This window comes from Chlamydotis macqueenii, chromosome 2 (genome assembly GCF_036417535.1).
Source record: "Chlamydotis macqueenii isolate bChlMac1 chromosome 2, bChlMac1.mat, whole genome shotgun sequence".
NCBI classification, from domain to species: Eukaryota; Metazoa; Chordata; class Aves; order Otidiformes; family Otididae; genus Chlamydotis; species Chlamydotis macqueenii.
The window spans coordinates 44,094,739-44,122,145 of NC_141557.1; the positions used below are offsets into that span (position 1 = coordinate 44,094,739).

The following is a 27,407-nucleotide window of genomic DNA, read 5'->3' on the forward strand; positions in this document are numbered from 1 at the left end:
CAGCATCCCAACATTTCTCCTCTCTCCTTTCAAAGCATGTGCCTCTGGGTCAAGTTTTCAGTAGTCATCACCTCGAGGCAGCCAGGTTCAAATTTAGGGAAAAGCTCTATTTTTTTCACATCCTGACAGAGGAGAAGGCTTTGGCTTGGTAAGACAAACACACATACACAGATTTGCCATGAAAAAAACTCCTCACATTTATTTGATTAAACAAAAATAAAATAAACTGCATAGGAACATTTTAAAGTCCAGAGAGACACTGACTTTGTTTTAAGGCTGCCAGTAGCTGATACATCGTCTCCTTGCTACATCCTTCAGCCTTCCCTATGGACCACAAAGATACATTCAGAAGCCTCCATTAACACAAGGGTTCTAACATTTTGCTCACTTATTCTACGTAGAAGTTTGCACATAACCTGTCATGCTTTTTTTTTTTCCTCTGCAGTACTCAACATCTGACATCTGCAAATGTCACTTTTTGTCCAAGTAGAAAAGTGATGCCCTTTTTGGAGCGTGAAGTTCTTGTCACAGCCTGTTTCACTATCAATTAGATATAAAAGCTCTGAGCAGCTCATTAAAAGCAGAGCACTGTCTGTCCTTATTATTATTATTATTATTAGGCAAACAGCATGATTAATCACTAAAGCAGAAGAGAAGTAACTGCAACAGAAGAGGAAACTACAATCGGCTCCAGATGCCCAACATCCAAGGACTGACAAAAATCATTCTGGATCCCCATGCAAACCTGCACCCGAGGCAACGCTACTTACATGCTGGTAATGAAGTTTTATGAGAGGGGGCCACACATCTACAGTCAATTAAATGAGGGGAGAAAAATACACATTTATGACATTGGTTTTATGTGGACAACCTCCGTTTTGTTCAAGGCTTCCAATTTCTACTTGGCTTAAATTGCAGGCATGTGTTCGACACCCTCACCACTCTGAGGAATTGTGCAGGAACCAAGCAGCGCATGACAGGCAATGCACAGTACACACCAGAGTCACGTACAGCAAGAAACCCCCACCAACTCAGGTGACTAAGCACACCTTACAAACTAGTTAAAAACATTTTTAGTCATTTTAGAAAAGAAACTAAAAACAAAACCCAGAAACGGACATCGCTCCCTCTGAAGGAAAAACTACTACATCGTCTGAAGAGTACGCTACAAATCTATAAAAGGACTTTTTTTTTTAAACTAGTCTGGTAGTTCAAAAGGAAGTTACTTAACTACACCACTACACAGACACTTAACATTCAGTCAGTAAGGCTCTACGAAAAGAGCTTAAAAAATTATCTACCTGAGTTTGTAAGTTGATACAATCATTAATAGAAGGTCTAAGACCATGCAGGTACACAAAGCATTTTTAGAACCATTATTGGTTAAACAATGATGGAAAAAGATGCCAGTCTGGCTCGTTAACCCGTAAGATCACTTAGAGACATCAATGTACATTTTCCACCATAACATTTACCAAACCCAACACAGCCTATCGTTATTAGGGGTCTCCTGTACCCACTTCTGTCACCCCCTAATGTGAGCAGGGGAGCAAAAAAAAGATTTTTTTTTTGTTTTCTTCAATATAGTAATCTGAAGATGTGCTTCTGCAACTTTACTCCACAGGTAAAACAAGGGGCATGTTGCGGCTGAAGTTGCATAAAACCCCAAAATACTGGTTTGAAACTGCCTCTCCTGAGAACGTCTGAACCTAAACTGCCCTCCAGGAACAGGAACTTGGTTGCTCTGTCATGGTGGAAAAAATCCCATTGAGTCAGGAAAGGTACTAATACAATCACCAAGTCAAAAAAAAAAAAAATCAGGATCTTTTTCCCTTCAAGCATTTGGTATAGCATTGTGTTTACAGCAATCCTCACAATCTTTCCAAACGGGACATTACTTGTAGACATGCATAAAAGTTTTTCTCTTGTAGAGAGAAGACCTAAAGGTCTTACGGACATAAGAACACTGCAAATGAACATGAAGTATGTCCTGTCAGCTAGTAGTGTCATAATACTGAAAAAAGTTTACATTTCCATATTTCGTAGTGAAAACAGAACAAACTCAAAAGCGTTTTCAGGTATTTGAGTCCAGTTTGCCTGAACATTTGGTTTTATTTACAGGTTCTCTAGCAAGGGCAGCTTAGTATTTCCATGGGCAGGCAGCAAAACCAAAAGCAAACAAAAGCAAGCAGTCACCACATTGTACACACTTAGTATCTCTGCTTCCATCCAAACGCTTGTCCAACAGGCAGGATGAATCCTTCCCCCAGGCAGATTCTCCATCACTTCTCAAACCTGTCTGATGCTGAATTGAGGTAGATTATTTGCTTCTGCAAAGTGAGGTAGAACTTCAAGGAAAATATAGTGGCATCTCTAGTTGTGCATTCTGTACCACAGCAAACTGGGTTTCAAACTCCCAAGGACTCAAAGACCAAAGGTACAATATTTGTCTAACGCAAGTACCAGTGTTCATTTTTTATACAGCTCCAAACTGTTTGTCTAAATTTCTCTACTTTTAAATACCCTATGACCTTTTGGCACCATTTGGCTTACACTCCTTTAAAAAATAAACAAAACACTTTGGCACATTTTTTTTTTTTAATTAATAGAACTGAACGAAGAAATCTTATGATCAAGGTTACAGCAAGATAAGCCTAACAAGCCTGCTCTCTCCAGAAATTAATTTTCGTTTAACTGTAACATAACAGACTGGGCCCATTTTCCTGCAACTCCAAGGAAATGCCACATCCAAGTTCTCCCACCTTGGTTAGGTCTGGCCCCAATGTGTGTTAGTTTTCAGGTGTTGTCTTCCTTCCTTAGCTTTCTTTAGAAGTTTAAGGTTTATGGGCTCCCTTAAATAAGTTATATTTTAAAGGTACTAAATAAAAAGGAGTGAATTATCTGAAGGACCTGCATTATCAAGTACTGAGTCTGCTTCAGTTTGCTACTGAAGTTCCTGCTTAAACAGTCCTGAGAAAGGACAAGATTGCTTCATAGGCTGAACCCACACCAGCCATACTGGCCACTGATAATGTTTTGTCAAGCGAAAAAATTTTACTGAGAGCCACCGGTTTAACCTGGCATAGTGAAATTCCTTTGGGAGTCCTAGCAGACAGGTCTGTCACCCACATCTGTTGTTCCCCAATATGAGAGCTAAGAGAAAGAGGCACATGCTCACCTCACCCTTCACCAGGCCACTTCCCCTGGTTAAGAAGATTACTCTGAACACTTGCTTGGTTTGCAATCAATCCAGCTTCAAAGCCTTGCTCTTTCTCTCTGCACACATATGTTACGATACCTGGACATTAACCTGAGAACACGCATAGCCTGAGAACATGCATGGAAAAACAGAGCAAGGACTGAATCTCATTAAGTCTTACTTTTTAATAGCCCCTATGGAGCATCTGATGTTGGCGTTGTATAGTATCGCTACTTATTTTCATTGCATATAAACCACTCCATTTTATAAGCTACACTACCACTTTTCAATGAGACCAAGTGTGCTTAGCACTATCTATGACAAAGATAAGGAATTATTCCGGGCAGCTAAATAGTAGTGTTTTTAAAACAAAAAAGCTCCCCAACACGTGAGGTCAAACACTTGAGGTTTTGTTTGTAAGTAAATCCCCTTGAATCAGTCAGCAACTTCGAAGGAGTTAAAGTTGCTCCTCTTCCTGACAGAGCTGGACTAGGGGTTTGTGCAATGGCTCCATAAAAAAAAAAAACAAAAAAAAAAACAGCAAAGGGCAACTTCAGCATCTGTCACCTTGCCTGGGGTGCAGGCTGGAGAGAGGCAAAAAGGTTTCTGCAGTTCAACACAATTCTGAATGCACACTTTTTTTTTTTTAATGCTTGGAAAATATCTCCCTTCTAGTCCTAGAGAAGAGGGGAACCCAACAAGCATTAAAGCACAAGAGCATTTCTAGCATAGTCCAACACTGTCAGCCGCTCAGGTCAAGATATTAAGAGACCTGGCATTTAAGACATGATAGAATAAATGCAAGGACACTGCAAATTAAACGTTAAAGCTTTTAAAACCAGTTTTCTTTGGTATCTAGGTCTTGCAGGCTATTAGCTTTCACAGCCCAAGATGCAAATAATTCTTGGACTGAATAAATCAAGACAAACACGGACATCTGTCACAGCTGTAAGGCCACCCCCAAGAAGGGAGGCACGTACACAAGCAGAACTTGAAAAAGTTGAAGGTAAACTAGCTTTCTCTCATACCCATATTTTGGGTGGCCACACAAATTTAATCACAGACACCTGTATAAAAGATTATCCTTTAAAGACTGTTTTTAAACTGTGCTATCCTAAAGATTAAGCCCAACTGAAGCATACTGCTTTGAAGAGTTTGCTTCCTTGAGGCTTTGGCTGAAAGGCAGCACAGTTATTTTATCTTATTTAGTTTAGGTGGTTTTCCTCACCCTTCTTTCAAAAGAGGTTTTGCCATTTCATGAATCTGTCCGTCTCTTTCTGGTCCTTTAGTTTAAGCTTCCTCTAAGCAGCAGCTATCGGTCTGCACACATCATCAGGATTTCTACAAAACCCAGAAAGTTAACACTCCTTGGAGGGGAAAAGCAGCAAGAAGGAAAGTGCACCTTGTGATTTCTCACAAACTTGTAGAGAGCCTTTCAATCTCAGGTCACTTTTGTGCATGGTGGCTGGCAGAGAGATAAACCCTTTCCTTGGAGGATGGTTAAGGCTCTTCAGACTTTTTGAGAAGAATCATGTTTGTTTCAGAGATCTCTTGCAAACAGTAAGGTAAATCCCATGGCATTTTCAAGTCTAAAAGTACTGATACATGCTTTTTTCTTTTTTTCCAATAGAGAGACAGAAAAGCCCTCTGTTCCCTACTTTAACCATTCTTGTTTGCCACCAAGGGACTTACCCAGACCATGAACTAACAGCTCTGTGAAGACCATATCTGCATTAACAGCTAAACTGGAATACACAAAATTGAAAAATAAAAGCAAGTACTTCCAGGGACAAAAAGTCACATTTTGCTAAAGAGATCTCTATTCTCCCTAAAAGTTTCTGCTTCTCAGAAAAGCTTTGATTTTTTTTTTTCTTTCTTAAAATATCCCTGAAAGGGCTAACTTCCCCTGCCTCCAAGCTTTTAAGGATTGTATACTTTTATTTTACACAGAATTCTTTGGTATTGTCCTGGAAAAAAAAAACAGCAAAGTTTCACCTTGATGCAATTTGCCTTATGCTGGTACTGGTAACTTTTCACTTGGATCTGTAGCAAGAGATACACGGAGCCACAGGCCCATCCCACCTTAAAAACTACAGTAAACCTTCCTGAATTTTTCAGTCCAGCTCTTTGGGGAAGCCAAAAGACAAAAAAAAAAAAAAAAAAAAACACAACAACATATTCTTGTCACTGATAGAGTTATTGCAATCCTCTTTAAAAACAAAGAAAAAAAACCTGTAGACTTCTCCAAAATGCACCCTGAATCTCCAAAGCTGTGCTTATTTCTTACTTCTGGAAAAAGGTACCTCTTCTGTTCTAACAAATCCATCAAAACGTTATTCCCTTAAAGTCTCTCTATGGGGGAGGGGCAAAAAAAAAAAAAAAAAAAAGCTAGTCATTTCACAAGAAAGTAAATCAAAAGGGTTTGACTTTCCCTGTTTCAATGCTCCTTGTAACCTCTTCTGTCATCCAGACTAGGTGCACTGATAAAAGAAACACTAACTTCTTTAAAACTAATTTAGCTTTCAAGTGAAAGGGTAAAAAGAAATACTCAATGACACGATACATTAAAGGAAGCCTTGCTTTTCATCTAAACTTCACAACAACCGCACTAAGCCACTAAAATGAACAATTTGGTTTAAACTTAAAGAATATTTGTGCATTTTCATCAGCTTCACTTTGTGCTATTGGATTACTGTGTTTCAGAAAAAAAATACACAGAAATGCCAAAAAGATGCAAACTTGCTCTTCCCGGCGAGCGAATCCCACTCACTTTTGCAAAAGGTTCAAAATCATCTGGGAACAAGACGCCGTGCTCACCAGTAGATCAAACACACTGAGGTATAAAAAGGAGAACAGGAAAAAGTTCTCTGCTGCAGCAGCAATTCAAAAAACCAAAAAGTTCCCCCCTTCCCATGACCCCCACCCACAGAACTGCAGTATGGTCAAGAACACAAATTCTCTACAAACACCTACTATCATTTTCTCCATTTAAAAAGTTACATAAAGCCTTTTTTTTTGGCTTAAGTCTACAGAATTCACCACACAAACCACCTAATGTGCACAGCAACACTTGTTTGTGCATGAAACCCCATCAGGGGAGAGGTAAAATGTTTTGAACTGTGAGTGTGTGGGGATGGGGAGGGGGGCGAAAAACCGGGGAGGGAAGGGAGGACAATGAGGTAGATAGAATTTAACTTTACAGGCTCACTCCCTGCAGAAAAAGATAAGTACATTCATCTGTAAAAAAATTAAAGATGAGGTAGGTTTGAATTAACGTTGTATTTTTTCTTTTTCTCTTAGAAGAATTTCCCTGAGACAGTTTCTTCCGAATTCAAACACAGATTAGAAGACGAGAATTCGATTGTTTCCGAAGTCGACCACAACAATCATGCCATCAGGGGTGACGGCTATACCTGAAGGACGGTCCATCTGACCAAAGCCGCTTCCCTGAGTGCCAAACTTGCATAAAAAGCTACCATTTGACTCGAATATCTGCACCCGGTGGTTCCTGGAATCCGCCACGATGATGCGCCCCTCTTGATCCACCGCCACTCCCTGCGGGCGCAGGAACTGCCCGTTCCCAGTGCCCTCCGAGCCCAGAAAGCGTGCTGACTGGCAATCTGGATGGATGACCAGAAGGCGATGGTTGTTGAAGTCGGTCACTACCAAGTGGCCCTCGTGATTGAAAGTCACACCCCTGGGGGAATCAAAGTGCTTCCAGAGTGCCCCTTCGAAGCCGTACTTGTTCAGAAACACACCGTCGGGCCCAAACAGCTGAACACGATGGTTTCTTGTGTCGGAGACCAGGATCTTGCCCTCTGCGTTGACAGCCACATCCCATGGGTAATTGAATTGCCCGTTCTTTGTTCCTTTCTCCCCAAACTTCAGGATGAACTGCCCCTCAAACGTGAAGATCTGGATGCGATGATTGTCCTTGTCGGCCACAACGATCCTACGTGAGATGTCACAGGCCACACCAGCAGGCCGATCGAACTGGCCCGGCCGGGAGCCCAGTGTGCCAAACTTGTGATGGAAGGTCCCGCATGGTTTGAACACCTGGATGCGGTTATTACTGCGGTCAGCAACAATGATGTAGCCTTCTTTGTCTACACTAACCCCCCAGGGGCGGCAGAGTTTGCCGTCGCTGTCTCCCTCGCTGCCAAAGGAGAGCCCTGGTAGCCCAATGCCTATGTAGCTGCGCCCGGATTTCACCACAACTTTGAAGGGGCTGTTCTCAATGTGTTGGTTGCACATCATCACAGACACCAGGTGTTCTCCCTCTAGCTGTGGACGGTAGCTGACTAAGTAAGTCCCGTTCTGCTGATCACTGACATCTGCTCCGAAAAGGTTTCCATCTGGGCCCATCACCACTGCAGAGATCATGTCACCTCCTGAGAGGCGAGGCTCACCGTCATGGTCATAGCCTATCACTGTGAAAGAAGCCACTTTGCCCTGCAGTGCCCGCTTGAGGCCTTCCCCAGTGGCTTTGGTCAGAGGAGCAAAAGCCCCACTGCTGACAAAGCCCATTGATTTAATGGCCATATACAATGCCTGGTCAGGGGGAGTGAACATGATCCTGTCATCTTCCTGTGGCTGGAGAAGGCCCCTCACGTTCTTCAGCTCCTGCACCTGAGCCAGCATGCGGTCCCGAGCCAAAAGAATATCCATGGTACGACCCTCCTCCAGGACCTGCTGAACAGCACTAATGGTGTTGTCCAGCTTATTGAGGTTCTGACGTAGCTTTTCAACTTGCAAGTAGAGTGACTTAGCCTTGACTTGACGAATCTTTTCCACCTTGTGAGCGACAGGGGTGGGGGGGAAGAGAAAAGCACATTTACATTGGGAAAAGATAACTCATAACACAAACATTTCCCAGTGTCGCTCTTCTACACTAAAAAAATCCAACCAAACAGTTGTGCAGTTGTTGCATCATGTTGACACAGAACTGCAGAGTAAGTCTCTAAAAGCTGTGATGTAGGGAAGCAGAAATGAGGAAGGGTAATTATTTATCCAAATTCAGGATTATTATTCTCTTACCCTCCAGCCAAAATCATACATGCTTACTCTGCAGATCTGCTGCATCACAGTGCCATTTGGAAGACAGAGTCACTTGCTTCCTATTAGAGATTTGCTTCCTCAAATGCTGTTCTGTTTTCTAGTTGCAAGGTACTTGACAGATCATCCAAAGGTACACCTTATTTAGACTCTGGGGGGGACAGAGGTTACTGCAGGCTCTCAAGAACAAGCAGAAGCTTCTCTAACCAGAATTGAGACCAATTTCAGAAGGCAGGCTGTTATCAGACAAACCTGAGGCTAGGAGTCAGCATCAGCTAACGCATACGGGCTCCTGTCATTCCCCTGCCTGCCAGAACTGTTTCATGTGACTGGATAATAGCAGGTATCTATCTCCAGGGATTTTTAGGGTCCAATTATTTTTTCCTGCAAATACTGACAGTCATGCTGAGCTAGTGCTTTACAACAGGATGCTTTATAATGTCACTTCAAATGACACAGAAGGTTGCTGCCAGTCCCTGCTTGGGGGACTGAAGCTCAAGCAAAAAATGTTTGTTTGTAACTATTTTATACAGGACTGTGTTTATCTTTACTTGTGAAAATCACTTTAGACCATCTGGCAAAGGCACCTGCCTTGTAAAACTAATGAAACATGTAATTGCTTTATTGTTGCAAAAATATCTTTCCTTATGTCTGAATACCTGCTTGGCTGCAGAACAATACCAGCAACGTATTTTAATGAGGGACAACTCACTCTCTGAAGACTCCTTGGTTATACACTGATTAGATAACAGATGTACAAACACGCTGTATCATTTAAAGTTAAGGCATGCAGGTTTAACTTAAAAAAAGATGCTTCCTCCACAAGATTTCACTAATCTTAGGTTTCAGCTTAATCTTTGCTCTCAGCTTTGCTACCCAAAATTATTCACTAACACTCTTCACAATAGGACTTAATACACTCAGCTTTATTTTTTCTGGAATGATTTCCCACCACCCCCAAGTTTCCTTCTTAAAACAATGTTTATAACCTGAAGAGAACTTGCTCTCAGTGTAGGCATTCCAATAAAGTACATTTATGCAGTCTCTTGGGATACAAATAGCTTAGGGACAGCTCTTGCTTCTCCTGTACGAGGAATATCTCAAAAGAGAAGGCTGCCAAGCTTCCTGGGGAAGGCTGACAGTGGAAAGTGAACTCACCTTCCTCAATCCAAACACCTCAGAAAAAGCAGCATTAGAAGTACAGTAACTATAGAAAGTGCATTTCTAATCTTACCACTGACACTTATAAAAGAATTAAAGAAAAACAAACTTCTCTTTTAGGGGACAGTCTCACTGTACCTAGAGCAGTTCCCTACAATAAACTCTTACCAGAGTGGTTATTTTTCTGGCAACAAATATTAAACCTGAAAATTACCATTCCAATCAGTGTTGATGGAGAAGAAGCAGGGAAGAAGTACTTTAGCAGGATGGCACTGCTTCTTGGCAGCGTGTGCCTCACCAGCCACACATATGTACCACTGTGCCTGGCTCTGCTACTACAGGCAGCAGCCACAAAGGACCTGGTTTCCTGCCACACTTTATCTGGTGCGACTGGATATTCCCAGGAGCATTCCCAATTTACTCCTAAACTTTTCCCATGCTGACCACACATTTTCACTCCCCAGTACCAGTACTAGCAATCACATGGTCACAGGACAACTCAGTTTGGCCCACTGATCTAAAAGACCTAATCCAACACCAGAGAATGGGCTTCTGTTCAATTCTGCAAGCGGGACCCAAAGACCCAATCTAATCTGTGCTAAAGAAGCAGAGAAGAGCCATAACCACTAAGTTACTTTTCTGGAGTAAGAAGCTTTGCTGTTAACTTCCTTTCCTCCTCTCAAAACACCCCACATGCATTGTGGCTGAAGTGAATGCATGAGTTTGGAACTGTGTAGATACTCTTGCTGGAGAGTATTCTTTTCTATTAGTAGGGGGTGGGGGGGGGGGGGGGGGAATATCAGAGGGACACTACCTTGATTAAAAGTAAGTTTTTAGTTGTGGGGACAATGAAAGTTAGTCTTGCAGAATTTCTATTAGTCTTTCTAAAAAAGGACACAGCACATACAGCTTTGCTCCTTTCCTTTGTTTATGAAAAGTGGATCACTTAAGAAAACTCGTATGCTGTGTACCTAATTCCACAGCAGCATATTAGAGGTTTTAAAGACATTCTCTAAACGAGAGAGGCGATCTCTTCTCAGATCAGTACTGAGATGTGAGGCACAGCTGCTGAGCCAGCAGAGGGAGTGCCCACCCTACTTGTGTGGCTGAGCTTGTGTGAGCATCCTGTAGTCCCTATCAAAAAAACTCAACCAGTTTCTCAGATTAAGAGATAACTTCAGCACAAAACCAACTACAGACAGAATCCAGCATTCTGCTACCTACAGAAAGTGAGTTCAGAGTGAACTGTAGCGTTTCAATTCAATGTGCCTTGACAGGATATCAGAATCTGAGCATGTGCTAGATAAGAAACACGTTTTCAGTTTGAAAAGGCATTTGTCAGCAATTCAAACCACAAATGTAAGGTGCATACCTTCCAGAGCAGCTCACACTCCCGCTCTTCCAAGGCCTTCTTATGTCTAGTAGTCACTGCTTTGACTTCAGACTGTACCACCTTTGCTTTCATCTCAACCTGCTCTGCCACAGCCTGCGCCTGTTCAATACTCAGCTGGGGGGGGGGGGTGGGAAAAAGGGAAAAAAAAGACAACACAGTTAAGGCTCAACTAAACATATTCAAAATGCATCAGAGGATTGCTGCTTACATTTCATTGTGCCTTCAGGTAAAAGCAGAAAGTGACAACTTGGTTTTTTTTACCAAGCCTTTGCCCATTTCATATGTCAAAGGCTGAAAATTGACATAACTTTTTAAAATATATCCATTACACAGAGTTTATGCCTTCATTGTACCATGCACCAACACCATGTGACAAAGTTCTCTGTGCAGCTCCAGCAAGCAGCTAGTATGAACTCAAACAAGAGACCTGCACAGAAATTCTTGATCATGTTTTCCTACATACAGGGAACCCAGTTTGTCTTGTCCCTCAAAACAGTTCAGATTGGTTTTTTTGTCATGGTTCTGCTTCTGGTAAGAACTGACACTATAGGGAACAGACTGTTTTATCCGTGCATCTGCGCTGCACAAAATACCCCAACAGAATGTGAAGTTAATAAATTTTCAAAGAAAAACACAGATTAGATGGTTTTCCTTAAAAAGCATTCAGATAATTTGTTCACTATCCAAGATGTGGATAATTGTTTCTAATGTAACTTTGTAACACTAGTATTTCCAAAACACTCTGTAGTAGCATTCTGCAAATACGCAGAACTCATCTGGAAGGAACATGTAGACCATCTAAATATCTTTTCTCCTCTCAAAAAAAAAAAAAAAAAATCATTTCCTTTAACAATCCTTCTCAAACTGCCCCCAGTTTCACAAAATATTTCAGAAAATGGCACAAAACCAAACAAGATAAAAAGAGCGGGCAAATCTGAAGGATCACAGTTCCCAACGGAAAAGGTTCAATAGCATCAGTTAACTGAATCTTGTCAACACTTCTGTCATACAGTGAACCAACATTAGCATGAAGATGAGGCTGTGAACCTTTAAGAGGTTAAAAAGATACTTGTTTATTAGTTACAAAATTCTAGAACAAAATGATGGTATGTGAAGGTATTCAGCCTAGAAAACAGAAAGCTCAAGGGTAATCTCATCCATGTAAGTACCTGAAGGAAGAGTGCAAAGAGGATAGAGCCAGATTCTTTTCAAAGGTGCACAGTGACAGAACCAGAAGCAATGGGCACAACACAGGAGATTCCCTTTGAAGATCAGGAAATACTTTCACTGCAAGGGTGGTTTGGCACAGGTTGCCCAGAGATTGTGGAGTCTCCATCCTTGGGAGATATTCAAAAGACGCCTGGATGGTCCTGGGCAACCAGCTCTAAGCTTGAGCAGGGGGCTTGGACAAGACCTCCAGGAGTACCGTCCAACCTCAACCACCCTGTGATTCACAAGCATTTACTTTTTTCTCTTTTCGTAAGCTTGGCACACAGTATTTTATTTCTAGAATTTTAATATTAATCAACCTACGACATCTAAATCCCTACCAACACATTACACAAATGTAGCAGCTTGACAGGCAAGAATTTAAGTTGTTGACAGCTGAGAACATAACTCAAACTGACCTTTGTTTTCCACATTACATACTGAAAGCCATTGAAAAAAGCCATGAGTATTTGTTTTTAACTACAGCATTGTAGATTTTACAAACACCTTTCCCTCACTCTGGTCTGAGGAACTAGCCTATTCCAGAACTTCTGAGCTATTTCAGACTAGATAGCCAGGGAATGCCCTGGTAGAAAACATTAAATCTTCAGAAATGTAGGCTTGATAAAGTGAACAAAAATGTAATTTAAAGGCTTTACTGTATATTCAGGGCTTTACAGAAAAATTCTCAGTTTAATTCTGTATATGAGTATGTACCAAAGAACCACCTGACGCAACAATTTATGAGCCAGCTTTGCCTAGGAAATTACACATGGCTTTTTGTTATCTTTTATGGAATTAGTCATTTGGTATTTTCAAAGTCTGATCTGGCAAGTTCAAGAGCATCTAGTTTATGCCAACAATGGGAATGCTAAAACATGAAGCCTGAAGTGTACTGTTACTTGGACATTTTCATTCCAGGTCATTATTTTTAAGACAACTAGTTTGAATTAGCTGTATTTAAGGTCATGTAGGAGTAGAGAACTGAAAGGAAAAGGAAGACTAACTTGCTCAGGTGATTACTCACTGGAGACAAGATAAAGACAACCCTGAGAAAATACGAAAAGGCAACGTTTCTAATCTTTAATCCAAAGAAGTCTCTTGCAAACTGACAGAGGAAGTTAGGAGTGCTACAACTCCCAAGTCAGAGTCACCTTCCCTACCTTTTTTAACAAGGAATGTCTTCAAACTCACGGACAGCCTGAATATCCCAGTCTCTCTGGAGGCAGACCTGACCTGCCTTCACAAAAAGCTTCTGGCAGACCAACTTGACTGAACACTTCAAGTCGACAGAAAGTGAAAAATCTCATTACAACAATTAGCAAAGAAGACATGAAGTCACAACTGGCCACAGATTAAGGCTTCACAAAAGCCAGTTAAGTCTTAGTACTAACTGGAAGAGTCCACATGTAAGAATACTTTGCCTCTATTACCTCTACTTTGCCATTAAAACACAGAACCAGCTTCTACTGCATGGAAAAGATATGTATTTCTTCCAAAACAGACCTGGATTCTCACCAAGTACAGCAAAACACCCTCCTCCTCATGCAAAGAGAAAGGGCTGTCTTCTTAAGAAATGTTAGGGAAACTATGCTATCCACTCATATTCTAATTCTAGCAAGCGTGTCTGAAAGCAGGAAAGTCTTGGTTTTCTTGCTCGAGCTTTTTGTAGAGCAGTATCCATTAGGACAGTGATCTGTGCCTATGCTTTCCCCATACCTGATAGCTAAGGGCAATCTCAACATCCCTCACAATTCTTTACCGAAACCAAAGTCCACCTTTCAAGAACACCATCACAGCACGGGAGGTATTGATTCCCTGTGGATGCTGTGATCTTTCATCCATAGGAACTAGTTATGGTAGGGCAAGTAACTGCACTCCATAGCACAAGGTTGTCCTACCAACAGCTCAGGTCATCATCTGGATTTATTTTACTTGCCTGAGTCTGAACAGCTCAGATCAGTGAAGGATGCCCAAAACATTAAGGCTCTAACATTGTCCAGGATATTGGCAAAGTTTTGGTCCAATTCACATGATCTTGCTCTCCGCAAAAACAAGCTAGAACAGCATCAAACACACAGCAGCAGGCAGTGGTATGGCGGGGAGAGAACAGCAACAGGCAAGTTATCTATCGGAAGCAAAAGTCAAGAGCTTTAAGTATAACTTTCAGGAGCCTTCTTTACATGGAAATCCCTTGTTCTCTTTGATTACTGTAAGATACCACAGCTCTGCCATGATAACTCTCCCCTGCTGTTCTGCAGGCATTTCCTGTGCAGAACTTGTCTTCAGAGAGGTCAACTTTTTAGGAAACATGTTAAGCAGCAGCGTTTCTTGCTCTGGTCAGGCACCACACAACCCTTTTTAACAACAAATCCTTTTAAAGAAAAGCAATTTATGCGGCACTCTCCTCACAGTATGCCATAATTATTCCAGCACTAGTGAATGAGATGCTCAGTCAGTTCACATGCTTGGGAAACTGGAGACAAGGCCTGTGTTTAGCAAAGAATCTCGTCAGGTTACTGAATTTGAGATAGATAACAACTATTTTGTTTCATACTGTTGCTGATACAGTAAATTGTTTATTTGCATCTGTACCTGTTCACTCATGACTTCCCAGGGGCTCAAAGATGGCCAATACCACTCCCCATTCTATTAGAGATATCACTAGTGCCTTGTGTTTAAAAAAAAAAAAAAAAAACAAACAAAAAAACCCCACCACAACGAAAACCAGATTTTGCAATGTATCTTCTAAACTTTAGGGCTGAAACTGCTACTTCTAATTCCTCGAAGTTTAAGTAACAATAGTTGTTTGTGTAGGCGAGATGTTCCAGGGAGCTACAACAAAAGGAAACCTTGCACACAGAGCTTCCAGTGGGGCAGACAAGTGTGTTCTCAAGAAGGAAAGCCATGCAGATATAGCTCTTGCTACCAGCACATTTTAGAAGTTGTTGCTCTTCTCTATAAACCTACCCCAAATATCCACAAACAACATTCAAGGCACAGACATTAGCTGAAGAGGACAACGGCATGCAGCATTGCCTGTACTGTCAGATTTTAAAGCTTTTAACGAGGATTATTAAACGTGCCTATCTCAAAGCTTTTCTTCTCTGGACATTTTGTACAAACCAAAAAGACTACTTTAACACCTCAAGGTAGCTATTCCTATAATTCATACAGTATTTTACACCTTATTAGACCTAGCTCTACATAAACACCCCTACATAGAGTGTCACTGGCACCAAGGGTTAACAGGCTCTGTTAACCAGTTAACAGGTTAACTGGCACCTAGGGTGCCAGTGTCCTGGTACAACATGCAAAACTAAACACTCCTGGCCAGGACAAGACAGCAGACTCAGGCATGCCTGGCCAGTTCCTACATGCTCCAGCCAATTTTGAGCAAAGTCGTATTGGACCCCATGCATCCTGTGCAAGCCCTCTTTAGGTGGGTACCTCTGTGAGCTCCCCTTCACCTTCATTTAACCACCATGGGGAAAAAGAGAAAAAAAACCAAACCAACAAAAAAAAAAAAACCCCACAAAACAAAACCAAACAAACCTAGTAAATGAGCTTACTACAGTGGCTCCAACATCACAACTGATGCTACAACACAAAGCTACAAAGAAGCCAACTGCAAGAGCCAGAAGTAGCAAAATAGCATCATAGATCAAGATGGCAGGAAGCTGTAATTTTTCAAGCATTAATTCCAGTATTTAAGTCTGCTAGTTCAAGTTTTCCAATGAAGGTGCAAACCTCTAGAGAGAAAATTCAAACTTGAATGCAAAGTTTGTTATCTTCAGAGGAATCCTTCAGTATTTCAGGGGTGAATGGACCACAGGTAATGGCTAAAGAATCTTAAATACACACTTCCCTACCTCAATATGGAGGATTTACACTTTCAGTGCCAAGGAATTAAAGAGGAAGTTAATCCTACTTAGGGGGGAAAAAGCAGCTTTGAGATGCATATTCTCTGGCAAACCCTCTCTAGTTTCTAAAAGCGCATTAAATACAAAAAAACCTTAAAGGAAATCTTTCCCAATATCTCCAGTTAGCCCTCTTCCACCAAATGCTAAAGGTATTCTACCCATAGTTTGTTTTCAGTTCCTCATGGTTACAAAAAGATATAGTGGGCTTGTTTCCAAAGAACTTTTCCAATTACTTATCACTGTTTCAGACCAGGATAAAACAACCAGGACCTAACAGCCAGCTTTATCCAGCATCAAGATCTGGATATAAACCTCCTAATGTTCTTGTACTAGAAAAATTAATTGGGAGATCTTATACAAAGTACAGTTACAGTAAAGATACTAGGATTAATAGGCTTAGCAGTGGCTTTGCAGTAATATTGGTGCAGATTTAGCACAAATCACAGTAGTTGGACCAATTTAAATGTACCAGCCTAAAGAGCATAAGATGTTAAAAGTTTCACTGAAAATTCTTTGAGAATTTTTCTTTAAAAGCAGTTTTGATGGAGGGAGGGCTAGAGGCCAGGTAACTCTTGTCAGAAACTGACAAACAAGCACTTTGGTTTGTACTGCAAGAAGATATTTTTGCCTAAAGTTTTAGGGAGAACAGTAGTTTGGACAGTGATAAAGGTCAAATCAGCCATCTGCTGTTACATTAAGGAACTCACTAAAACACAACACAAAACAATAACTCAAAGTATAAAGAAATTCAGCCTCTCTTGACATAAATCCTAGATTTAGGAAAGAACAACTGACTCAATTTTGTTTACAAAGCTTCATTTTCAGATTCTCAAACCTGCAAGCCTGACTTCAAAGCCACACACAAGGGTGCCTGAGCTAACTCAATGTGACAACCCCAGAACGACGCCCCTCGCAGCGCAGCGGTGCCATCCTTCTCGGGTATCAACCTCCCGGCAGCACAGATCCATATGGCAACCCGCAGGGAAGCTTCCACTGAAGGGCAGAGGCTCAAGGCAACAGAGATCAGCTTCCTCCTCTGGCTGGCCAAGTTTCTTGCAGTACTTCTCTCCTCTCCTCCCCTAAAAGTTTTAATCTACTTCATACACCCCCACCCCACCCCCCCCCACCACAATTTTGGGAGAGAAGAGGCATTGCCTTAATGGCTGACCTGTCTGGTAAGATAAGAGTGACTCCCTCTATGTTCTGCGCATGACCAGCATTAATTTAAATGTGTAAGCCTGCACTGTCAAACATCCTAGTAAAAATATCTATAGGCTCAGCTCAGAAAGAATTTGTTGGTTTTCCAATAAAAACAGGGACAGCAATGTCTTATAAGAAAGCCTTTTAAAGAGCTTTTAAGACAGCTGACATGAACAGATCAGATTGTATGTTAACATGTTCACCTGGAATTGACTCTAAATGGGAATAAGCACTCAAGGCTTTACTGTTACGCAAGTGCATTAGATTACACACACATATACATATGTATCTACAATTACACATGTATAGATGTATTTTAAGAACATGACATTTTGAAGAAGCCATCTATCTTTCATCGTAACAGATTTACGTTCAGTTTGTGGCCCGATCCTTGGAAAAAAATCTGAAAGAAGACAGCTAAGTGTACGCTTTCGTGAGGTAAGACAAGGCAGCAGGACAAGCTCCTCCATATAGAATGGCAGCAGTCCTGCTTCCCCCCACCCTACTAATCCAGTGTCAACTTTGGCTTTTATATCAATTCAAGCCTCTGAGAATGCTAGAAAAGCACACCAGCAAGAAGCATAGCTTTCCACTGAGACAAGAAAGAGGTCCTACAAGCAACAGAGCTGGGTGTTTCTGCTCCGTTCCCTGGCACCATTGACAGCCCTTGGTAGCATTGCAGTGAACCAGCCATAGGGGCTGAGCCTGCCAAAAAGTAACCCTACAGAGGGGTTATCCTTTCAGCTGACCACTCAGGCACAGAAGCACAAGTTCTTGTGTTAGGGACAGGCTTAGAAACACGTGATCCAGGCCAGGACGAGCAGAACACAGGGAAGCAGGGGAAGCTTTCCATTGCTGCAGAACCTCACTGAGGAAAAAAAGCAAGCCTCTTGCCACCAGGATCACTATTTCTTACAGAGGACTTCAACTCCTTTGAAAAGTGAGGCTTGGACTTTTCAGGAGTGACTGGCTTCAGTGGATCAAGAGGCTGAAATGTATCTCAACTCAAAGCATTTTTTTAAGTCTGAAAAACAATCTTTCCTCCAAAGCCACAGGAAGAGTTTAAATAAACATTTCTTCCTAAGAGCCTTCAACTTTGGTTAACCAGATACTCTCCAGCCAGTTGACTCATGGCTTGATTTCCTCTCTCCTGCAATGCCCTTCAAATTCCACCTTTTCCCCTTTACTCTTAACCACCCCTCCTCATTCATCCTCAACATCTTATGTCAGAGAGCTATCGCTTTCAGAGCCTGTTAAGAAAGAGTTACTAGTACAGCAGTATGAATCAGTCCCACAAAAAAGTGTTACTACACCATATTATTTTTCAAGCCTCACAGAGCTCCAGTCTACATTCTTCATATTGCAGCTTGTACTGGCATTTAATTCCCTGCTGACCATTTTCAAACTTTAACAAAAGCACTCAAGCCAATTTCTTTTCATTTAGAGTCTAGATACTTTGGAGTTTGTTTTAAATTCATGCTGATATGCCGTCTCCTCCCTAGGAGAAACATATAGCTTCATAGTCCTACCATGCCAAGAACAAGGAAAGCTTTGCTCCACGAAAACTTTTACACAGCTGACCCACTGCATCTACCTTTGAGTCAGGCACCTCTGCTTTTAACAGCATCACATGCTCTTCTAGTCACTGCTGGTGTCGATTAGATAGAGGCTGTCTTGAGTTATACAGTCTTCCAAGTCCTGCATATGCACACACAGATTGCCACCACCTCATCACTGATCACTACACCCTTTCTGTACAGCAGTCCAGACTAAAAAGCCCACTAAACTAATAAGACAACTCAGTTCTTGAAAAAAATAGTGCACTTCACAGAATCTTTACACAAGCTGCCCTGTTAACACTTCCAAGACAGCCTCTTAACCTGGATAGGCTGTAGCTAGACCAGGGCAAAACTGCACAAACTAAGGTCAGTTCAGCTGCTTGTTCGAGTTACATGAGCACAGCCAGTATCACCCACCCCTTTACCTGTATGTATCATCAGAAAGAAGTCAGCTCATCACAATGTCAGGAGCCTCCAACATAAAAGCAGTAAGAAAACAGGGGAGGAATAAGCAAAGTAAACCCAGTAGGACACAAGTAGGCACAAAAGCACTCACGCAATAGCAGCAGAGCAGTACTCAATTATATTCTGCTAGTTTCTACTCAGAGTCAGTCCCTTCTAAGAAGATTTATCCACACCAGTTAGACTATTAAGAGCCCTGGAGGTCAAAAGCAGTAATTTAATTACTAACAGACAAGCTGTTGTCTAGGGCAGGCCAGAGAAATTCAGAACACTGCACCAGTAAGGTTCTTTAAACTAGTATAGTGCCTTGCTTCTCGCTCATTTCTGGGGACATGTTAAATATTTCAGTATGGATACTGCTGAAGAGCCTTATGATCCAATTTAAAACAAATCTTGGAAGAAGCTAACGTTCACAAAATTCTGTCTTAAGATAGAGTTTTAAGTTAGCCATGCAGTTCCAAAAACTTGGTGTTTGCTATTCAGTTGTAACAAGTATATATCATGATAACACTTATTTCATTCCACAGGTACAAAGACTTAAGGAGAGAAAAGTTAGCTGTTCCTGTCCCACTGAACAAGCTCACTTAAAAGGGTAATAGCTATCTGATATGCTAAGAGTTATGGCTTATTCTCACCAACCAGTGAGGGACAAGAATTATCACATCACAGAAAGAGATCCAACTTCAAAATAGCTGGTCCCCAAGACACACAAGCCCTACTTTAGTAACTTGCCCAGATTACACAGGAATTCTGTAGCGCTGCAGGAAAGTGAGCTAGGAGAGACTGAAGGTCATCACTGCCAATCACAACACAAGAAGAGATTTAACAGATTTTATTTATTAAGAAAATTAAGAGACCCACTCAAATCCTCACCTACTAGAAACAGGCAATGATGGGTGGGGACAATGGGTTTGTTTGTTTTATTATTACTGTTTACACCACGCATGTGCCAGGAAAGCACAAATTCAGAAAGTAGGTCTACTTCCTATATACGGTATTCTACTAATGTTTACTCAGAAAATTCTTATTAGTTAAATCACACAGAAGTGTTGAGTTTCAGAATACCCAGCTCAAATCTAGAGCATTTGAGGCTAATAAATCGAGAAGATAGCAGTGTGGAGTGTAGTCTCCCACGATGCTTTCCCCATCCAAAGTCTTTTTATACGGGTGAAACTACTGCTAATATCATATAACAGTAAATATTAGATATTATTCAGCAAAAGTAACTAACTGTCTACATATCCCTGTAGGTTACTTCCCTACACAAATTTCTTCTGTAGTTTGAAGCACTGTACTGCCTTCCTTCCAGCCCTTGCCTGATATTTATATTTGCATTACAAAACATAGCTGAGGTAGAATGCAATAATAGCCAGTTATGGTGTGCATCTGTCTGTGCAGAGTAATCCTTGTATGGAGATAGCTCCAGATCCTTCACATAGGCAGGTCAGAAGTTTCACACTAATTAAATGTTTCACCAACAGCTGATTAGTATTTTATATTTGGTGGCAACACTGAAGACATAACCAGAGTTATAGGTAGTTACAGTGCTAGATGCTGTACAGGTATAAAAGACAGCTGAAAATAAGTCTCAGTTGTAAAAACAAAACCAGGTGTGGCATTGCTATGGAAGACTAGAACTTTCTTCAAAATGCTTCATGCTCAAGTGCATTTGTATAGAGCTTCATATATATGGTGATCTGCATGACAAGATTGTGCTGCAAGAATGCAAAATTAATATAACAGCACTTTGTTTTCAGCTCCACAGTCACTTCTGACAGAGATCTCAGAGAACAGGAGTGGAAAATGACAGCAGAAGCAGAGAGCTTTTTGCCTTGACACCTTGCCCTGTAATAGACAAGCTACAGGGGAAAGAAGCAGGGGGGAAATAAAGTGTTCAAGTTGAGAGTATCTTACTTGAATAGCCTGTCGTCCTTGCTGAGCATCTGCCAGGAGCTGAATGGTGAGAGTCCTGGAGTCCTGGAGGGCATCTTGGAGGTAGATAAAGCTGTGACCCACATGTCGTCCCATGGTACATTCCCGACATATGGGGACAGAACAGGTATCACAGTAGAAATGCAGTACCTAGAAGAAAAAAAAAAATAAATCTGTCTAATGAAGAATTAAAGAGAAAATAGTATGAGGATGAAAAAAAAGAATCCAACAGTTCAACTGTAAAGGAGATGGTTAGAGGCAGTAGTGATAGGCAAAGACTTCACTCTAGTTTCTCCACAGAGGAAGAGCTCTCTCTCCCAGTAAGCTCCAAATCATACTGTAACAGTTAGATGGAAGTATCATTGTTTTCTTTGCAATACAATACTAGGAAGAGTGTCCACATCAGCTCCTCTTAAGAGCGGAAGCCATCTGCCAACACTTGCAGATTGGAGATGTCATCTATGGCAACTTTCAGGTGAAAACTTTTCCTGCATACACAAACACCACATTCTCTTAAGTGGGTCATTTAATAATCACTGCACTGGCAAACTGCAGGTACCAGCACACCCACCCCCCAGAAGTGGAAAACAAGTTATGCGTGCCCAAGAACCATCCTCTTTTTCCAAAACATGCAAATCCCTTGTGTTCAGAGCAGTGACAATAATAGGCAAGGCTCCCTTCTGTCACTCCCAACAGCAAAGCAAAAAACCCTTTTCTATGACGTAGTGTTTCTATGCTAGTGATACTTAGAGATGCTCAAGTTGGAGGAGAACAAGACTGGAACATTAACATGCCCATCAGAGCATCTAAATGCTACAGTGAACTGTCGGTAGCCACTAAAATCCCATTCTAATCAGAAAGCACTTAACCTATATTGAAATCACAATGAAAGTCTTGCACAAGAGGCTAGCCTAGGAAGCTGGATCCATTCAGCAATCGTATATGTCCCCATTCCACCCAGTAGAGGGAAGCAGCACACAAAAATAGTATCTTCCATAGAAGTGTGTTGTCTCAGAGGCAAGCAGAAATCCGCTGTTCTGTTTTCAAAGACGCAAGTGAAAAAGCACAATTCAAAACAAGGTAGTTCTGTATTCTTGCTCTTCACTACATACACTATTTTTGTTTTAGTGTAATGTTAGAAAATCTAGATTACAATGGGAAGAATCAAAAATCCACTACAGAGTGGCAAACAAGGTTTCATAGTACAAACAATTTTTCCATCACCAGCTATTTGAAATCTACCTCAGAAAGGAGCAAGAGCAAAGATTGGACAAGTGTTTGATATGCCTATCTTCTCACAGCTGTCATCCAGCCACTCTCAATTCCAGCTAACAGTTTGTGGTATGGTGCCTAACATCCCCCTTTCCCTTCTCCCTCAAAGGAAGGGGGAGAACAGGACAGGTGACTCCCTCAGATTGCCTGTGCTGCATAAAGTGACATTTTAAGCTCCTATAAGCACAACAGCTGAAGTGATATATGGATTAATTTCTCAAAGGGGTATGTGTGTGTTTGTGCACACATGTCTGATTTTACTAAAACCCTTTTAAAAAAAAAAAGTCAGGTTTTGTTGTAGGGAAACTGGAATAGATTGTTATATTTTGCTTCTGTTCAAATACTAAACCCTCAAGCAGTGTCTCAGATCCTCATCTTTCCTAAGTAAAAAGCTGCCTTATTTCTGAAATACATTATTTAAATGCACCATCTTCCTCAGCTAGAGGGTTCCTTGTCTTTATGCTGTGGTTGTCTAAATTGGTATACAATGTTCACTTGCTTAGGCAGTTCTGTAATTTTGCTGTTGAAATTATAGGGAATGTTTATTACATGTTGCTGAATGACTCCACTTAAACAACTGAGAAGTTGAGAGAGAATGAAAACCAAGACAGGGTATCAAGTTAAGTCATACGAATCCGATATACTTTAAAAACATACAGCAGGGATTTGGGGCCTCAATCAAGCAGAGCAGCTGAAAGGAAAATGGTGACCATATGAACAGAAGTCCAGAAGCAAGTTAAATCTGTTACTAGTCCTCCAAAATAGTCAACACCAACAGCAAAAGCTTGGTGAAACACCACAGGTCAGTCCTGTTACCCAAGCACACTCCTGCTGCAATGTAACAGGATCCAGGGGTGAAGAGTCATCCACTTGCTCAAACCAAAGAGAAACTAAATTTAAGCTGTTCAATTGCCACTTACCACCCTCCAAAATGTGGTGAAAAACATAACCCCAGAATTCAGAATGAAAAGAACTATAATCTAATTTCAGAAGTATCCAGATTATGTTGGACATGGCAGGGAGAGAGTCTTTGACAAAAGCTTGTATTTGTTTCTTAGTAAACAAAATGGTGAAAGCAACCTAGATTTAATGTTTGAGAGTGAAAGAGTTAACAGGCTTGGATGAAGGAAAGCAAAGTAGACAGTGAGGGACTGATCTCCACCATCACACTGTTATTTAAAACAGTCACCTTAAATACACACAAATGCATAGTCCCTACTGCTCTCAGTGCAGAAGGGAGCTAGGCACCAGAGGCGAACTAGAAGAGTCGGGGCAGCTTCAAGATGAACAAGGAACCCCTCCAAAACTCCCTTCTGGACACAAAAACTACAACAGAAATCCCAGCTTGGCAAGAAGTACCAGAAGGGCCATTCTCCTCCTGCGGTCAGTCTCAAATACTCACTGGCAGGAGGACCCAGCAGTACGACTATGCTCCCAGAGAATTAAACTGGAAAGTACTTAGCTCTGCAGGGTACAACAGCGAGGGGGGTTTGTGTCAGCCGAGCTGACGGAGCCTGGAACACAGCATCCAGCTCGCCTGTCCTTATAACCACAACCAGGCAGTTATTGTTAAGCTCAAGCCTGCTTGCATCCCAGTCCCTAGGTCATGGCCACAAAGGTCACGTACTGCTAGATTAAGTTTCCATGCCTGTTTTTAAGTAGAAGGGGGAGAAAGCAAGCCAAAAAACTCCACCAAAATAAGCACTCCCCTGAAAAAAAAACAAACAAAAAAACCACCAAAAAAACCACACCCACAAAAAACCCAAAACAAAACCAAAAACCAAACAGAAAAAACCCAACAAACCAACCTCATACCAACAATATGTTGCCCTTTGTATTTTTATTGGAAAATGCAAAAGTGTGTTCTCAATTCACATTTGGTGCACTCAGAGTACCTAGAAGGCTGGCATAGCCTCCCCACTTCTTCCAATCTCAGCAATGTGAAAAAGCCACCCCAAGTTTCCATTGCACGGCTAATACAGCAACGTACTGCTCCTTCTGTGCTCATTATATGACAAACAACAAGACCGGTCTTGAAATGTGAATGGGCAGGGGTGGTGAGGACAGGAAAAGGAATACTAAGTTTTCCGTAACAGAGATCAGCTTAAAAAACAAAACAGTATTTAAGGGGAAAGTCTTAAGACCTACCCCCCCCACCTTATCTGAAGGTGGCAGAGATGATACAGTCAAAATATCCATCGAGCTGTAAATTAACTGTTGTCCTGTTGTTAATTTCACTATTTTCCCAAATGTATGAAAAGCTGTTTTATAAGCAAAAGCCTTCAAACATGCTGGTTCTTCCAAACCACACATACTCTGACAGGCAGCAAGAGAGAAATAAGAATAAAGCAGAGAGGTCTTCCCTTTCAAAGAAATTCCGAATTGTGTAAATTGCATGTAGTGAATTGTTTCTTTCTGTAGTAATTGTTAAGTAATTAAGTAAAAACACAACTGCTTCAAGATAAAAACTGGTGCCTTTCCAACACTCGTTTTGATTAACTATCTAGTAAGAGAAAAAAAGATTCATATGCAAGTTTAGTAGATTTGGGGTTTTTTTTGTTGTTGTTGTTGTTTTTGTTTTTTTTTTTTAAAAAGAACTGCTTCACTGCATTAATTAGTATTTTAGAATTTACACCAAAATTAAATGAAGAGAGAAGTGGGAAGCAAGGAGGGGAATAGTTTTAGAGATAGTTAAAAGTGATTTATTTAAAAATAAATCAGCTATGGGTTGATTATTTCCCAAACAGGAAATATTTCCTGAATTGGTGGCATACAATTTTAGACACAAAACAATAAAGGGAGCCTACTTCAATTTAAACAGAATCAGTGAACCATATTACAGGGCTATTCATCTTTTACAGCCACAGCAGCCCAAGAAATACAACAGCAAGGCCATAAATGTGATTGCTTCAGGAAAGGCTGTACAGTGCACCGTAAAAACATTTTACAACAGCAGGAATTCCTGGGTGTCGCTCTCCCCATTTTTTTGGTCCATCTGCTTTCAAAGGGGGCAGGGGGGGTGGGGGTGGGCGGAGATGTTGTTAAACGTCCCCTGGGACTGCACAGCAATCAATCATCATCTGATGAATGGCCACTAAAGTTAAACCCTGACCCCACTCCACAATTCCCACACCAGCCCGCCTCTCCTTACCGCTGACCGCCTTCCAGCGTGCCCCACTCCCACCCCCCACCACCTTCCAGCCCTCACCAAAATTTCCCAAATACCAAGCCCAGACAAAAGCAATGGAATGCAGTAGGCACCATGACAGAGGGAAATGCAGCAGAAACAGCAGTTGAGGCAGCTTATCCTTCACGTGCCTTTCAATAAATGTTCCTTCAGCAACACTCCCAGCCCAAAATCCCTTCTCCCAGCTTGCAAACACTGGATTTCTCCCACCTCAGAGCATGTTTCAGAGCACATACGCATGCAGTTGTCAATAAAACATGTGGAATCCAACCACCATGTTTAAACATTTGTTTTCTGTCATGACATCTCAGTGTCTTGCAGTGATTTTATTTAAGTCTACAGTGTTAAGAATTTGTATGAGACAGCGACACATAAGGTTGCATTATTTTAAATTTTTAAGTCTGATGCTCTAAAAGCTACCCAGTAATCTTAACCAACAATTAAAAAAAATATCTACAGACAAAACAGTGGCCTCTTGGTTTCTGCTTTCAGACACGTTTCAGTATGGCATTTGTAAGTTAACTTAGTTTGAGTTTATGACCAAGAAAAAGAAAGAAAAAAAAAAAACAACCAACAAAAACACACATACTTACCATAGTCAGTCTAAAGTTTTCCATTACTAAAGGTGGTTTATTATCTATTTCCCTTGACAATAACTCAAACACCAGTGGCTTTGTTAGCTACTGTGTAAAGCTTAGATGACTATGAATTTAGTACAAACTAGTTTTTCAATTAATTTTAGGCTTCCTCCCTCAGCACTGTGTTTTGTTCGGTTGGTTCCCCCTCCCCCACCCCAAACTGGAGAAGAAACTGCTTCCCCCTGCATCATTCATGCAGCAATTATTTAAAAAAAAAAAAAAAAAACACCACAAAAAAAACCCCACATAAATACACCACCCAGGATGACTGGTTCAGGGTTTGGTGCAGATAATTGTTGCAAGTTTAAATGGAAAGAGGTAGTATTTTCACTCTGTAGGAAGCTGGTCCTTAGTTTCCATTGTAACAGTAATTTGTGACTATTATCTTGCTTCACATCACAACCGGAGTTTTAGGAACCTTAATTTCTGCACTGATGCAACTCTTGAAATTTTAATACAAAATATAAAGACTGAAGATGTGAGCAAGCCATGTGATACACATCAGAACTATGGGCTATTTCCCAGTATACCTGAAACATTTTGCTTTCAGAGACACTTAAGAATCTCATGTTTCTGTGTACCAGTTAACAACTAAATTATTCTTAGAGTCTGTATTTTGACTTAATGCTCTGGTGTAGAAGACACTGGCTTAACACCAATTTTCCTCGCTGCATCCAGTGGCAACGGGAAATGGTACACTAACTCCAGAAGGTCTCCACAGCAGACAGAAGAGCCAATTCTCAAATTCAGGTCAATATTCCAGTAATAAAATTTCTAAAAGAATATGTATAAGCTGAAGCACCACAGCCTATATTACATAGGGCATGCAGTATGCACAGAAAGTTGTACCGAGTGGGATTAGTGAAACCAGTTTGCTTTTATTACCTTCCTTTGCCGCTCGGATGAACGGAGATGGGGTTTGGTCCAATTTAGAAGTTCAGCAAGTGCAAGAGGATCATTCAGCCCTTCTGTTAAATTCAGCTTCGTTTCCTTACCCCGCAAGGATAATAAAAACACAGCTAGCAGATGACTAAGACTCACGCAAGTTTGTTTGTAGGAAATAAAACTGTAATTCCACATGCATTTTTTTCCAGCACTAGATCTTCCTTCACCAGATGTTCCAGTGGGTTCTGTTCCTTGCTCCAGTTTCCCAGTCACACAGGTATCTCTTGGCCCAGCACATGAAGGGGAAGGAAGCTCACTTATAAAAACCCCAA

At 41.2% G+C, this 27,407-nt stretch overlaps 1 protein-coding gene across 1 annotated transcript in view; it reads right to left on the reverse strand.

Annotated features, from left to right (window-relative positions):
* Positions 1-6,541: 6,541 nt before the first annotated feature.
* TRIM71 (tripartite motif containing 71) overlaps positions 6,542-27,407 on the reverse strand; it is a 58,545-nt gene continuing 37,679 nt past the window's right edge. Inside the window, exons 2-4 of the mRNA XM_086742330.1 lie at positions 21,076-21,243; positions 10,788-10,922; positions 6,542-7,993 (exon numbers count right to left, since the gene is read on the reverse strand). Of these exons, the coding sequence (XP_086598456.1) occupies positions 6,542-7,993; positions 10,788-10,922; positions 21,076-21,243 (1,755 nt within the window). The remainder of the gene's footprint in view (positions 7,994-10,787; positions 10,923-21,075; positions 21,244-27,407) is intronic.